At 32.6% G+C, this 17,491-nt stretch overlaps 1 protein-coding gene across 1 annotated transcript in view; it reads right to left on the bottom strand.

The window, feature by feature from the left end:
• Positions 1–12,753, bottom strand: part of nkd2b (NKD inhibitor of WNT signaling pathway 2b) — a 30,554-nt gene extending 17,801 nt beyond the window's left edge. Inside the window, exons 1-3 of the mRNA XM_059567148.1 lie at positions 12,597–12,753; positions 12,048–12,074; positions 11,850–11,935 (exon numbers count right to left, since the gene is read on the bottom strand). Coding sequence (XP_059423131.1) covers positions 11,850–11,935; positions 12,048–12,074; positions 12,597–12,621 — 138 coding nt within the window. The 5' untranslated portion in view covers positions 12,622–12,753. The remainder of the gene's footprint in view (positions 1–11,849; positions 11,936–12,047; positions 12,075–12,596) is intronic.
• Positions 12,754–17,491: the final 4,738 nt, after the last annotated feature.

Below are 17,491 nucleotides of genomic sequence, written 5' to 3'. Positions count from 1 at the left end.
AGATGCAAAGTAAGACTTTGCATAAGCAGTGATTGTAATATTGCACATAAAAAGTATAGATAAACTGTAAACAACGTATAGAGAGTAGCTGTTACTGCAGCAAAATTTGTTGAAAATGTGCTCATCCTCAGGCCATCCGAGATCAGGATGAGTTTGTTTCTTCAGATTTGGAGAAATGTAGCATTGCATCAGTGTCTCTGCTCTGCAGTGAATGGGTGCCGTCAGAATGAAAGCTGATAAAAATATCACAATAATTCACAGCACTCCAGTCCATCAGTGAACATCTGGAGAAGACAAAACCTGAAACACATCCAGCATCAAGGTGATTTTAACACAAACATGAGTCCATATTAACACTTCCTACAGTGAAAAATAGGTCTGGTCTGAATCAGGAGAGAAATCTGCACTGTTTACAAGCCAAAACAGTTCTAAACAAGTTAAACATTTCTTAATGGATTTATTTCTTACAAACATGCAGCTTGTCTTCTCCAGATGTTAACTGATGGACTGGAGTGGATTATTGTGATTTTTTTATCAGCTCTCATTCTGACGGCACCCATTCACTGCAGACCATCCACTGCTGAGACACTGACGCAATGCTACATTTCTCCAAATCTGGAAAAACTCAGCAAAAGTTCATTTTTGTGTGATCTATTCCTTTAAACTCGACATAAAATGCCAAACTCAACCCAATAAAACATTTTTAAAAACATAGCATTCGTGAACTCTGTGAAATAGAAAATGTGCACTGGTCAATAGTTCGCAATAAGACCAAGATTGTAAAAGTACAATTCTGTCAATTCTGACTTTGTTGACTTTAAACACCTGAAATTGCCTAATTATGAATAATTGCACGTCAGAAGCATGGAATGAGGAAAAGGCAACATTGGTGGTGTCAGTCATCTCCTGATGGCACCTCAGCGTCTTTGAAGCCTTGAACCCTCAACCCGCTCGGAAAGAGTGCTTAGACAAGGAACCGGAGGAACGTAAGCAGACACCTTCAAAGCGCCTTTCCCAGCATAAATATCCTCAAAATAAATAAACATGCAATCCGCCTGCAGTGTTCAAATGTCTTTTTCCATGAAACACTGGCCATGAAAAGTGAGAGGAGGAAGTGGGGAGGAGGGGAGCAAAAACAAAAATCTCGCTCATATTCAGTGTAACACTTCTGATGCTCAAACACAAATAAATAACATGAGTATCAACAGCAGACTGCACATTTATAAGTAAGATTATGTCTATAATGTTCTCTTATGCTTTTTACTTAACATGCTTTTTATAGAATGATGATGCAATCATAATATTTGCTTGCTGCTGAGTCACAAATGGTCTATTTGCATAGTCCGTTGTGTTTTTCTAACAATATAAATGCTATCAGAATATAGATGTGCACAGTAAAATAATGTTTAAGATCATTTAAAGAGACTATAACATTTTGTTCTATATAAATTACTTTCATTCATACCTTAAAATTGAATTTTGAAGAAATTTTACACCTTTAAAAATGTGCTAAAAACCCAGTCATCAAGCTAATGCACTGCGGCAGTTGTGGATCTAATTTAGCAACATTTTAGCAACTAATCAAATTCACTATGCAAACAGATATAAGAAAGATGATCAATCTTTCTTAATATCTCATAATACTGACTTTACATCTCATAATTCTAACATTATATCTCATAATTCTAACTCTGTCTCATAATTCTAACTTTATATCTCATAATTCTAACTTTACATCTCATAATTCTAACATTATATCTCATAATTCTAACTCTGTCTCATAATTCTAACTTTATATCTCATAATTCTAACTTTACATCTCATAATTCTAACATTATATCTCATAATTCTAACTCTGTCTCATAATTCTAACATTATATCTCATAATTCTAACTCTGTCTCATAATTCTAACATTATATCTCATAATTCTAACTCTGTCTCATAATTCTAACTTTATATCTCATAATTCTAACTTTACATCTCATAATTCTAACATTATATCTCATAATTCTAACTCTGTCTCATAATTCTAACATTATATCTCATAATTCTAACTCTGTCTCATAATTCTAACTTTATATCTCATAATTCTAACTATGTCTCATAATTCTAACTATGTCTCATAATTCTAACTTTATATCTCATAATTCTAACTCTGTCTCATAATTCTAACTTTATATCTCATAATTCTAACTTTACATCTCATAATTCTAACTTTATATCTCATAATTCTAACTATGTCTCATAATTCTAACTATGTCTCATAATTCTAACTTTATATCTCATAATTCTAACTTTGCATCTCATAATTCTAACTTTGCATCTCATAATTCTAACTTTATATCTCATAATTCTAACTTTATGTATCATTATTTTGAGTTTCTCACAGTTCTGATTTTATATCTCATAATTTTGACTATATCTCATTTTGAGTTTTTGGCAATTCTGAGTTTATCTCATATAATTCTGGCTTTATAGCTTTAAATCTCAAAATTCTGACGACATCTCATACTTCTGAGTTTATCTTGCATTTCTGAAGTTATATCTCATAATTCTGACTTTATATCTCGCAGATCTGAATTTATTCCACAGTTCTGACTTTGTCTTGCAAGTCTGACTTTATATCTCTCAATTCTGAGTTTATATCTCATAATTCGGCCTTAATATCTCATTATGTTGAGTTTCTCGTAGTTCTGACAATATATCTCACAATTCTGAATTTATATCTCGCAGTTCTGAGTTAATCTCACTATTCTGAGTTTATCTCGCAACTCTGATTTTATATCTCATAATACTGACGTTATATCTCTTTTTAGTTTGAGTTTTCCCCATTTCTGTCTTTATATCTAATACTTCTGACTTTATATCTCTCCATTCTGACTTTATATCTCATAACTTTGACTTTATATCTCTCAAAACTGTGTTTATCTTTCAATTCTGAGTTTATATCTCATAACTTTGATGTTTATATCTCTCAATACTGCATTTATCTCACAACTCTGACTTTATATCTCATAATACTGAATTTATATCTCGCAGGTCTAATATATTTCACAGTTCTGAGTTTATCTTGCAATTCTGACTTTATATCTCCCAATTCCTATTTTATATTTCATAACTCTGACTTTATATCTCTCAATTCTGAGTTTCTTGCAAATCTGAGATTACATCACATAATTCTGATTTTATATCTCTTTATTTTGAGTTTCTCGAAATTCTAACTTTATATCTCATAATTCCGAGTTTATATCTCATTTTGAGTTTCACTCAATTCTGACTTTATATCTCATACTTTTGACATCATATCTCAAAATTTTATCTTGCAATTTCAACTTCATATTTCATAACTTTGACTTTATTTCTCTCAATACTGCGTTTATCGTACAATTCTGAGATTATATCTCATAATTCAGATTTTATATCTCATAATGCTGATTTTATATCTTACAATTCTGACTTTATATTTCTCAATTCTGACTTTACAGGTGCTTCTCAATAAATGACAATGTCGAGAAAAAGTTCATTTATTTCAGTAATTCAACTCAAATTGTGAATCTGGTGTATTAAATAAATTCAACGCACACAGACTGAAGTAGTTTAAGTCTGGTTCTTTTAATTGTGATGATTTCGGCTCACATTTAACACAAAACTCACCATTTCACCTGTATATCTCACACTTTATATCTCATACTTCTGAGTTTATATTTTCAAATGTTTTTTTAAAAAATGTACAGGTTTGTATCTCGCAATTGTCAGTTTGTATCTAGCAATCTACTGCAAGGATCTTTCTATGCATTTTTTAAAGATCACCAATCTGGAATAAAGGAAAAGAGAACAAAACCTACTGAACACTCGCTGTTCCCCCAAAACAACACCCTTCATCGCACCCCACCACCTCAAAGCCTTCAGAAAAACAGGCCCTTATCGGCCCCTGATCGCCCCACAGCGAGCTCGAGGATTTCTGCTGTACAAACCAGAAACAGATGTCTGGACGGCCGCCACATGCTTCTCATTCAGAGATGAAGGCTCACGGCTCGCCGACGTCAAAACACAAACCCAAGTCGCCTCACAACCCCGAATACCGACTTAGTTTTCCTCGAAACCACCACAGCAGTTTCAACCAGGAGAATGTCGGCTATTAAACAAAGGCGCCAATTTGAGCCAATAGTGCAATCCCGCTCCCTCAAAACAATGGAATTTCTCCACAAGTGGAAGAGAAAAGCAGAAGGAGAAAGATGTCATTGAATGTGACGCTTTTGAACAGACCAGATATTCACCAAACGCTGCCAAAGCAAATACCGCTGACTCAAGCGAACATGTGTAGAGAGCGAACAAGCCCAACTAAAACAAGAATATACACAGCTCTATTGAGGTGAGAAAATCTGATTTCTCAAAGAAAACATGAGATTACAGAACTAGTCCACTTTGAAGAAACATCAGCATATTTACAGGTTTCGCCACTGGGACGATCAAGACCGACATCATGCATCAGGGCTTGTTAAATCTGAGGGATCATGTCACCCTCCCCATGTTTTGGGAAATAATCATTATATTTTAGGAGCTTAGCTTGGCCATGGTTAAAAATGGACAAAGCGAACAACTTTAAGATCTAGAAGAGATCCAAGTTAACAATTACAGCCACTTTGCAAACTTCAATTTAGTTATGATTAAAGCTCGATGTAAAGCACACAACATATGAGATATATTACAAACATGATGTAAATAATATAAAAAATATACAGATATTTTTTAAAAAGTCTATTAATATTAAATATATTAAGTTTTCATAATTACTTACACAAATAGAAAACCTATGAATTATTAAATTTCATAATTTATCCATTTAATTAATATAAAGATTTATTGCACAATTTCATTGATGTAACATTTCATTTTTAATTATAAATTATAATGTAATTATTTATACAGTTTCATATTTTCATAAAAACTGCACCGGTCAAATACTTACAATTGTTATAAATGATAACATTTCATAACTTAAATATTATTTATCATTTATATTACTATTTACTGCACAATAACAATGTTTAAAATCACATAAAGAGACTAAAACATCTTGTTTAATATAAATTACTTTCATTCATAGCTTAAACTTGAATTTTGAAGCCATTGTGCACATAATTTGTAATTATTATAAATTAATTAAATTATTATATTTAATTATATATTTCATTTAGATCTTAAACAACGATTTACAATACATAATTGGATTTTAAAAAAATGCATCTTTAATTACAAATTATTATAGATTCATTAAAAATGACTTCATTTTTGTATATAATGATCAAATATTTTATATGTAATTGTTACCATTAATTATTGACATTTATATAATTATATACAATACATATCTTCGTTTATAAACTTCATTTATAATTTGTATTACGATTTACTGTTCATAATTTCATTTAAATAAAATTGCATCTTTAATTATGAATTATTTGTAATTATAAATCAATTAATCATCTTCACTACAGGCGAGTTTAATATATAGCACATTTTGTACACATTGGTAATTCAAAGTGTTTAAAGTAAAATAATAAAGAAGAAAAATAATAACAAAAACTTTAAAAAATTAGAAAATGACTTAAAAATTGACTTATTTAAAACTACACAAAATTGCAATATATTTTACCAGAAAATACTCTAATTTAATTAAAATGTGCCTTTCTAATTTCTTAGACAGGAAATGGAATTTACTTCCAAATCAAATTCCAGTGCAACTTCCTGCGTTACAGCCCATTTCAAACTCATTCTGACTCTGTAATGTTTCCCCGATTGTTCCTACTTCACTGGCATCAGTGGCTGGGAACATTTAAGACGAACGGGGCGTATAAAGGTCGAATGCTTGTGTCATTATTGGACTGAAGAAGTGGTCAGTGTGCAGCAGACTGTTGATGTTTCCAGTGTTGAAGCTCTTTAATAACGGCTAGTCTTTGGAGGGCAGGAGAGCTTTCCGTGCTGGTTTTTCACAGAGAAGCCTCTTGTCCGGCTTTCCAACAACATTGCTGCTATTTTGGACTGGTCATTTTGATCTCACCTCTGAAGATCTCTCTAGCATGGTGCCAAGTGTTTATTCAGGTAAGAGCCGAACACCTGCAATGATCCGTCAAACTGGCCTCTCTCAAAACCAGCCAACTCATTCTTTCCCTATCGCTGTCTCCTTCAGGAACAAAAACCAAAGGCTGTGTTTTTTTCAAGTCCATAATTACCCCACATTCGCAGCTCCTGCTGTTTCTCTCCTTTCACTCAACGTGCTTTAATCTGACGTGCAAAACTTTCAGGAGGAGTACAAGAAAAACGAAAATATGTCAGGTCGTTCCAAGCCCATATGCAACATGAAAGATGTCATTTCTTTAGTCATTTTCCACACAATAGTGACTCTAAAAAGGACAAAGAGCAGCAAGACGATTCATATCCACTGAGTATTTTATTTTAGTCTTCTGAAGTTATATGATATCTTTATGTGAGGAACAGGCACAAATTCTGACAAAAAGCTTTAAAATAAAATAGATTTCTTCATACAAAACTATCATGACTTCAGAAGGTGCATTACTTTATTTTTTATCATTTTTGCAGCTAAATAGATGTTATGCAGGAAAAAAAAAGCTTTTATTGTTTTTAGTTTGGTTATTTTATAGTTATTTTATATTGTCTTGGCATCTAGCTAAAGTAAATGTATGCATTTAGCAGACGCTTTTATCCAAAGCGACTTACAGTGCATTCAGGCTATCAATTTTTACCTATATTTTAAATCTTTATTTCTTTTAATAAACGTTTTTTACATGGTAGTTTTAGTTCATTTAGTTTTAGCTATGAAACCTAAACTGTAAGTACTATGAAGCACTTAAAATAAAACAAAAATGAGAAGATTTTATTTCAATTAATGATTTTTTCAAAGATTTTTGTTTTATTCCGTTTTATTCTATTATTTATATATATATATATATATATAATTTAATTATTTATTATTTAGTAATATTATAAATTAATTTAATTATATTTTTCAGTTAAAGTTTATTTTATTTCTGTTAACATTGTTCTTAGTTTCAGTTTATTTAGTTTACGTTATTTGTGAACTAAAAAAGAAAAGTACAAAATCAAAAATGTTGCAACTAGAAAAAAATTAAAATAAAATAAATAAATAAATATATACATACATACATATATATATATATATATATATGAAATATACATCTGAAATATTCATCTAAAATTTACATTTTTATAAGGGTCCTATATGTTTAGGTTAAATTATTTTAATCTAATGGCATTCTATAGGTACATTTCTATACAATTAAAGTGAAATAACTGAACATAAATACAGGAACCAGATAAAAATGCTCATTTTACAAGAAGATTTCAGACAGGCTTTTGCCTCATATATATCTATATATATATATATATATATATATATATATATATATATGGTTTTAGTTTTCGTTAACTTGATCTTCCTTCAAGCAGCTAATGAGCTCATTATTGCTCACTGAACACAAATGGCTTTCCGGATCTCCACAGCAGGAAAACCCTGGGGATACTCACCCGTCTGTCTCTGTGGCTCATGAACCCGTGGCTCCAGTGCTATCGGAGAGCTTTAATAACTTTGAAGTAAAGAATCCCTGACGATGGGCTGAAGGAGGATGTGGCCCTCTTTCTAATCTCTGGCCATCAGGATTTTACCTGCCTCCCAAATCCTAAAGCTGACTTTAAAAGGCGGCCAGACACAATTACTGGACACATTCCCTCTTTTCCATTAACTTCAAGGAATGTTTAGTTCGTATTAAGCGCTTTAAGCTCATTCCAACTCTAACATCGTTTCTTTTCAACAAAGTTCTTTAAATAAATGTATGCAGTGAACATTCAAATGAAATGTTTTGTGGAAAGAGGAAAACTAAAAAACAGGTTTAGTGTTTAGTATGTGCAAACGTTTGCAAGTATTTAACATTCTTTCTGACGATAATATTAAAGAGTGTGACTTACGCACCAATGTTTTTCCTCTCTCTTTCTTTAAATGCATCATTCATTCATTCATTCATCAACACATTGCTAACTGTTTACTGCAGAATAACAAACCTGTGATTACTGTTTTCAAAAGCACAAAGAGCAGATTAGACAGAAGCATATGATTCACAAGCCTCATTCAGATGCACACATGCATTTCTTTTCTTTGCTTAGACATAAATACACACAATATGAGAACTCTTGTTGTGATATTAACTACAACAGGACTAGTTCAATCAAGTGACTCATGGGTTGATTATTTGACCCTTTCTCATTAAGAATCGATTCGATTCACTTCTGTCCATTTCAAAGTGATTCAATTCAGAGACTTCTGAGGTTGAACTTTGAACTGATTCAATGAAATGAACCAACTGAACCATAAATCAAACAATCTCTAACAGTGTGTTAAATGAGATACTATTATGACATCTCTTTTTGAACAAAATGCAAGTAAAAAGTGCATTAAAATCATTACAGAATTGTATAAATCATTCTGTTTCAAACCTAAGCGCCTTGTCGCATTGTAGTGCACATGCATTTTTCATAAATATTCACAATATGAGACAATACGGATTAATTTGCAATGCAATTCCAAAAGCGATATATATGGCATCACAAGAAATTGATCTAAACTGCAACATGTTATGCAACAAATCTTAATCGTTCAGTCCTAACCAGAGTTTAACATCAACCAAACGATGACCTCAAATGGACTCACATCAAAAGCCTCTTTCACTTCATCCACCCTAAATAAACAACCTAAACGCGTCTTATCACCAATCAGAAATCTCTCTCTCTCTCTCTCGCTCACACTTTCAAAGAGTCTTTCAGATTCTTGTCGACTGACAAAACACAAACCAGAGCCAAAACTTTGAAGAAGTCAAACCCTGGACCTGCCCATTAATGACACATGACGTGTCCCGGTGCTTTTCCCAAATAACTTTCCCATTCATGAGGGGAGGGACTTTTCTAAGGCTTTCTATCAGAGCAGGGTACTCATCAGTTACAGTTTTTGATGATGACGTCCTTCAGTGTGAGATTAATTGAAATGATGCAAAACCATGCACAGGTGAGACTTAGTCTTACATAACATCAGCATCAGGGAAAACTTCTGAGATCGATTTATTGAACTGATTCATTGAAAAGGAAAGTTTGAAACCTTCCACAGAAATGAATCAAATAAACTTCTTAGAGTTGGTTTGATTCATTCCTTTGAATTTATCTTTATAGTAATTTAAATCATCCACAGAAGTCGGAGTCTGTATGATTCATTTCTGATCATTTCAGTGAATCAGTTCTGAGATTTCTGAGATCGAATTTTGAATTGAATCTTTAAAGCGGACAGTTTGACTCCATCCACACAAATGATTCGAGTTGGTTTGATTCAGTCCTGTGTATTTCTGACCATTTAAATGAATCAGTTCAGAGATACTTTTTAAGATTGACTTTTGAATTGATTGTTCAACAAGTTTGTTCAGATCATTTATGTGGATTGGATCGAACTGTCCAATTCAGAGTTGGTTTGAATACTTTCGGTCCATTTTAATGAATCAGTTTTTAAGAGATTTTAAATTGATTCCATCTACAGAAATGAATCAAAGCTGGTTTTATTTATTCTTGTGAATTCAGCTTACTTCAATTAATTGATTCAGAGACTTCGGAGATTGAGTTTTGAATTGATTCTTGACAGCTTGAACCTATAGTAGACACAAATTAATCAAAAAAACTACTTTTGTCTGTTTGCTTCATTTCTGTACATTTCATTGAATCACGTCTGAGCTTTCTGTGATCGTATTTTGAATTAATTCTTTGAAATTTGAACCCAACGACAGAAATGAATCAAACTTGTTAAAGTGAGTCAATTTGGTTGATTCCTGTGAATTCCGGTCCTTGTTCAAAATGATTTGAACAAACTTGATAGAGTTGGTTTGATTCACTTTTGTTAATGTCTTTGATTTGAATGAATCGAATCAGAGATCTTTTTTTTAATATACATTTTAATTGATTCTTTGAACAGAAATGATTCAAAAAAAGCGTTTTTATTACTTAAGTTTAAAATAAGATGCACTGATATATTTCTGTCTGAACACGTGCAGTAAAAGTGCATTAAAATCACTGCAATATTCAAATGTTATGTACTGTAATGTATTTTTATTTTTTTTAATGAAAAGACAAGAAAAGTGAAAAGTTATTGCAGCTGTCAATCACAAAAACCTTCAACGTCCTCTGATGATGTCACAGTCCTGGGGAACGGCCCGTCAAAACCCATCAGTTTGGCCAAACACGACAAAAACAACAGCAGCGTGTCGCTGCACGGCCCTGAGAAAGCACACTCCCATCTGTTTGTTTCAGCCGCTGTAATGATGATTTCTCGGGAGTGGGAATGTGGTCTTTGGCAGCGGGGCTCACCGCAAGTTGTTCCTTGTGTGGTGCAGCTCCCGTATGGCTCTTGAGCGATTCCACCAAGATACAGCTGAGTAGTGCATTCTGAGACGCGTTTCATGGGTTGCTTTTATAAAAGCATAGCAAATCCAGTCTCAGAGATACCATTTTTAGGCCAAATTTTAAGGCAGCATTGCATGCATGTCTTAGCAGCAAGCAAACTTGAGACACATTTCATGAGTCAATCTGAGTTTGATTCACAAGCTTGTGATTCGATCTCATTTGGGTATAAAGGCAATCAAGGACAAAATATCACTCTCTGCTAACAACACAATAAACCCTGTCAGATGGTACATTACTAACTTATAGTGATCTGTAAACAAACAAACAAAATTTTGAATAACATTTTTTATAATTAAAATGTATTATGATTTTACATATTTATATAATCAATATATATTTATTATATTTGTAGCCAAACATTACAAAAAAAAAAAATTGCACGTAAGGAAAATTTTAGAATGAAAATATTGTAATTTATAATATAATTTTATTAAATACATTTTTCATAATTACTTTTCAATGGTATAATTATTTGGATGTTTATGATGAATTTATTCAAACCTGAATTTGATATTGAAGAACACATTAAGTTGAACTCATACAGTGCATATATTTAGCAAAATGCTTCCATCTAGAATTTATTTTTCTAGCTATCTTGTGTTTATGGTCACTGAATGGCATTTCTTACATGCCTTTGTTTACAAGCTGTTTTACTGACGTCTTTCTGCAGTTAAAGCACTGTTTAATTAATGCATCGTTTAATTTTTTCTGTTACTTTTAACACCTTCTGATGTTCATTCATGTTTATTTTGTGCTGTAACTAGTAAAGAGCAAGAGAGGATCACTTCACGTGAGGCTACAGCAATTTCTCATGTCAAACCATGTTTAATGTTTGAATTATTGATTATTGCATGTGACGCATTACAAATAATGTTCGATGAAGTTTTGTTCATGCATCAACTGAAAACAGCATAGATTGATTCTTGGAATTTAAAAATCAGTATTGGCTCATTATATTTTCTAATGCATAAGTGTTTTTTGGATGTAGAATGGTCAGATATTGCATTAGATTTCAGCTAGGATGCTGCTTTAGAAGATAGATGCTGATGTTTTGCTACATTTACACTGCAAAGGCGGCTCAGAAGTGCATCTAAAGTGGTATTTAGGCGTCTTTACACACTGTTTAAAGCTGCTCAGAGGAGGCATAAATGCATTTACACAGCAATCACAGATGTATACTTTGATACTAGAGGCTGCCAGAGCAGGCATCTTTTAATCTGGCTTTTATGCAGCATTGCACCTTTAAACTGAATTTGAACAAGCACTGAGCAGCCTTAACTCACCAGACAGATACAGATGCAAAACAAGCATTTCTTACCTTATAATCTTTCAGACCGGTGTCATATCTTTCGCCTTCGTCAACTCCTCTTCTAGAAATAATACCGTTCGCAACAAAGCTATCCCCTGAAGGTGGATTGAAAAAGCATTAGGAAATGTTCTGCAACATCCAAGCCATAAATAGTTAATGCATAACAAAAATAGCTAGACCCAAAACTGTGACGAATGTAAAACTCACCCTCAGGATTTTCCCGACGTTTGCAAGCTGTATCCCAATGACAAAGACAAAATCTGAGTATTATTCATAACATAGTTATGCATGTGCATTTCAAGAGCCTGCATAGGATTGCCAAAAATGATATATAAATGGATGGTTTTCTGATTATTATGGCTATGCTTAATCGATGTTCTGATCATTACCTTCATAAGACCCCAAGAGAAATGTTGACGTCGTTTATGATTGAAAATGACATTTTTCAGTATTTAGAGAAAAACTAAGTTACTTTCATGATGCATTTGTAATCTCAGAATTTTTATCCTGCAGGTCTGACTGTCAGAGATGCATTCGATTCGATTTATAAACAAATAGAAAATGAATAATAATATAAAGAGGCTAAAAAATAATAATATGCTTGCCTAATAACAAAAAAAGTTATCTAAAAAAAGCTATAGAAAAAGTTAAAAGCTGTATTTAAATTGTAGAACAGACTCAAATCACCCTTTGAGGCAGAAAAAATCCTTTAACTCAATAATCAGCAATAAACATACTGGCAGATGTGTAACTCACCATGTTTTGACTGAAGTTTCCCCATTGTATCACTGCTGTGGTTAAGAGGACTTGTGCATCTCTCTGTCCCAGTTGAACATTATATCCATATATATTCGGAGGAATGAAAAAGGCAAATCTTTCCGATTCCGGAAACACACGAGAGTCACGATCACGGTCTGTCGGCGGAGCTCAAGAGATGATGGTCTGCTGCAGATGAACATGTGAAGTGAAGTGAAGTGCAGGAGAAACCTTCAGTTCAGTTGAGTCCGGCCCCCTGCAGCCCCCTACAGGACATGTGTTACAGCACTAACACACTTCCAGATAATAGCACACTTCATCGCAGTGCATCAAGTTGAGACAGTTTTTCTGAAATGTCATGTTTAAGTATGCAAATGAGGTAATGCACTAGAAATATGCACTAATTTGAACCATGTCCTGACCTGAAATATGAACATTGGATAAAGCCAGGTTCAAAACTCCTTTCATTTTGTTGATATTTTTATAACTCCATAAATCTGAAAATAGGCTACTATAAAATAAAATGTTAAATCTATATATCACGTGAATGATGCATGAATTGGAATACAACTGTAAAGTTTGATGTGTTTTTTATTTATTTGGAGAAAAAAAATTGTATCAGTTAAATAGTATCACATAGTTCAATTCAAGTTTTCAAGTTTATTTGTATAGCGCTTTTTACAATACAAATCGTTACAAAGCAACTTTACAGAAAATTATGTTTCTACATTATTTAGTAGTAGCTTATAAGGGGTGACTGTCAGTTTGTGCACGTATGACAGGATTTGTAGAAAAATTAATACAAGACGTAGTCAGCCAGACGATGAACATTATTAATATTATTAATAATTAATAATTATTATATGATGCAGTCACACTTGTAGCAATATTTGTTAGTTCTGTTTGTTGATTCAGGGTTAACATCATCTGGGGTCCTCTGAGGGTCAGCATCATCTCTTCTCAGGTGTTCTGGATCCAGACTGGAGCTTGTGTAAATCCTAGATTTAAACAGAGAGAGTGTGTCTGAACCCCGAACATTATCAGGAAGGCTATTCCAGAGTTTGGCTAATTTGATAAAAAGCTCTACCTCCTTTAGTGGACTTTGCTATCCTAGGAACTACCAAAAGTCCAGCGTTTTGTGACCTTAGGGTGCGTGATGGGTTGTAGCGTGGTAGAAGGCTAGTTAGGTACGCAGGAGATAAACCATTTAGGGCCTTATAGGTAAGTAATGATAATTTGTAACTGATACGGAACTTATTAGGTAGCCAGTGCAGAGACTGTAAAATTGGGGTAATATGATCATATTTTCTTGACCTTGTAGGGACTCTAGCTGCTGCATTTTGGACTACCTGTAGCTTGTTTATTGAAGAAGCAGGACAAGCACCTAGAAGTGCATTACAATAGTCCAGTCTAGAGGTCATGAATGCATGAACTAGCTTTTCTGCATCAGAAACAGATAACATGTTTCGTAGCTTGGCAATGTTTCTAAGATGGAAGAATGCAGTTTTTGTAACATTGGAAATATGATTTTCAAAAGACAAGTTGCTGTCTAATATAACACCCAGATTTCTGACTGTAGAGGAAGTAACAGTACATCAGACACAACTTTTCTAAAATTTTAGACATAAATGGAAGATTTGAAATAGGCCTATAATTTGCCAGTACACTAGGATCTAGTTTTGGTTTCTTAATAAGAGGCTTGATAACCGCCAGCTTGAATGGTTTTGGGACGTGACCTAAAGATAACGACGAGTTAATGATATTGAGAAGCGGTTCTTCGGCTACAGGTAACAGCTCTTTTAGTAATTTAGTGGGTACAGGATCTAATAAACATGCTGTTGGTTTAGATACAGTGATAAGTTTATTTAGCTCTTCCTGTCCTATATTTGTAAAGCACTGCAGTTTATCTTTGGGTGCGATGGATGAAACTGAAGTGTTAGACGCTGTAGAATCTACATTCGCTATTGTATTTCTAATGTTATCTATTTTATCAGTGAAGAAATTCATAAAGTCATTACTATTTAACGTTGGTGGAATATTTGAATCAGGTGGCGTCTGGTAATTTGTTAATTTAGCCACTGTGCTAAATAAAAACCTTGGATTGTTTTGGTTATTTTCAATGAGTTTGTGGATATGCTCTGCCCTAGCAGTTTTTAGAGCCTGTCTATAGCTGGACATACTGTTTTTCCATGCAATTCTAAAAACTTCCAAGTTAGTTTTTCTCCATTTGCGTTCAAGACTACGAGTTACTTTCTTGAGAGAGTGAGTTTTACTGTTATACCATGGCACAGTACGTTTTTCTCTAACCTTTTTCAATTTGATGGGGGCAACAGCTTCTAATGTATTAGAGAAAATAGTGCCCATGTTGTCAGTAATTTCGTCTAATTCATGTGTATTTTTGGGTACAAATAGCAGTTAAGATAGATCAGGCAGGTTATTTGCGAATCTGTCTTTGGTGGCTGGAACAATAGTTCTGCCCAGACGGTAACGCTGAGACATATAGTTAATATCAGTTATACGCAGCATGCACGATACAAGGAAATGGTCTGTAATACACACTTTATATTTTGATTAATAAATATCGGCCAATAATCATTTTCACATTAAGGCTAATAAACACTAAATGATACCGATATTATACATCTTTGTTTAAAATAAATAAATAAATAAATAATAATAAAAAAAATATATATATATATATATATATATATATATATATATATTATTGATACACAAAATACACATAAATAGTTTTTATCTATAATTAAATATCGGCAAATAAACAATCTTTTTCATATTAAGGTTAACAACCGATAAATGGGCGATATTATAAATAAACACTACTTAAAAGAAAATTGATAAGACTCTAAAAACTAAAGTAAATCGTTTTAATTCATGATTAAATATTAAATATCAGCCCACAAATAATCATTTTCACATTAAAGCTAATAAACAATAAATGATACCCGATATTATAAATCTTTACTTTGTAAAGAAAATTGATACACTATAAAAACAAAATAAATAGATTTAATTAATAATTAAATATTAAATATCAGCCAAAAAACATTCTTTATCACATTGTCAACCACCGATAAATGGCCGATATTATAAATAAACACTACTTAAAGAAAATTGATAAGCTCTAAAAACTAAAGTAAATCAATAATCAAAATAAACAATCTTTTTTCATATTAAGGTCAACAACCGATAAGCGGACGAAAATTGAAAGACTGTAAAAACTAAAGTAAATAGATTTTATTCATAATTAAATATTATGTATCAGCCAATAAATAATTATTTTCACATTATGGTCAATATCCGATAAATGGCCGATATTATATATTTATAATATTTAAAGAAAACTGATACAATCTAAAAACTACGGTAAATTGTTTTTATTTAGAATTAAATATCGGCCAATAAATAATATTTTTTTAAATTAAGGGCAATAATCCCTAAAAGGCTGATATTATGAATCTATGCTACACTGAATAAAATGGTATAGAAAACATTTTCACGCAGAAAAAATTACAATTACACTAACATTCGTTTAAATGTAAAATTTTAAGAAAAAAGACTAAAATATAATTTTTTTGACACTTACTGTAATAATGTAACTGTAATAAATACTGTAGTCACTAAAGGAACATTTTATCACATGCAATTAAATACAAAAAGAAAAATAAGAGATGAATGCATATTGCGTTTGCACAGGGAAAGATCTCTTGTAATACTTAAAGAGAGGAGAGATTTGCAATACTGATTTGCCAATAAGCAACATAAACCATTCTTTTATTTCAAACAAAAGCTCATGTATCTCTTTTCAATCCTACAGAACAGCCTTAAACGTCTCATGTTATTAACTCTTCAACTAATGTATTAATTTTGGCAGCTCCATTGATATTCCAGAGCTTGAGGCCAGAAACTGTTGAGAAATTCATCAGCATTATAATGTTTGCTTTGTTTAGGAACTCACTGGCAGTTTCTAACCACTAAAGTGGTATAAAACACTGCAACAATAAGGCTTTTGACGATCCTTTTCTTCCTCCACCGATTAGATTCAAACAGCTACGTGTTTTTGGACGAGAAACTGTCAGGGAGAGAAAAAAGCCTGAAGACATTGCAATTATGGCTTTAGCCTGACACGTTTTAATCTCACATCATATCGGAGGAATGCCATACAGATACCTGCAGGTGTTTACCTGTTTGATCAGGTATCGGCGGGAGATGGGACTCATCAAGAAGCTCTTTGTGATTATGAGATTCGCTTAAAACTAATTCTCACAACTTGAATCTTTCCAAACAGCACATCAAAGCAGGCCGCTTTAAATAAAAATGGTGTCAAACTGGTTTCTAAACAACTAAAGGTCAAACAACATGTGAGAAAGCTGACTCTGAATGAATGCATGTGTGGGAGAATGCAATGTTATGTATTTTCGTTTCGGTTTAATACTTTAGATCTCTTTGAAATTAAACAAAACAACCAGTATCTGACAGGAACAAAATACGGCAATGTCACACAATCAATTGCATTAGCAGCACTTAGAAGTGCTGATCTTGACTCTCTTTTGATTCATGCTTACAAAAAGCAGATTGAACATAGGAAGCTGGAACATGGAAATACATTTTACTGTAGCTTCTGATCACACCGCAAAAAAAAAAAAAAAAAAAGTTTTTCAGTGCAAACGTCTAAAGATTCTTAAGTCAAGATGCATTCCCTTCAAAGGCAATATGACACAAGTCGTCTTATTTTCTGTGAATTAAAATGAAGTGTTTACGTTTAAAACCAAAACAAATATCTGCCAGCAGAGTCAGAAACATCAACTTAAAACAGAAAAGTACTTTTCATTCCCATTGACAGATATTTCTTCTTGCTTTACGCATAAACTCAC

The sequence above is a fragment of the Carassius carassius genome, chromosome 15, assembly GCF_963082965.1.
Source record: "Carassius carassius chromosome 15, fCarCar2.1, whole genome shotgun sequence".
In the NCBI taxonomy this organism is placed as follows: Eukaryota; Metazoa; Chordata; class Actinopteri; order Cypriniformes; family Cyprinidae; genus Carassius; species Carassius carassius.
Note: the sequence above shows the minus strand (reverse complement) of the source record. Positions and strands in the feature narration are given on the sequence as shown.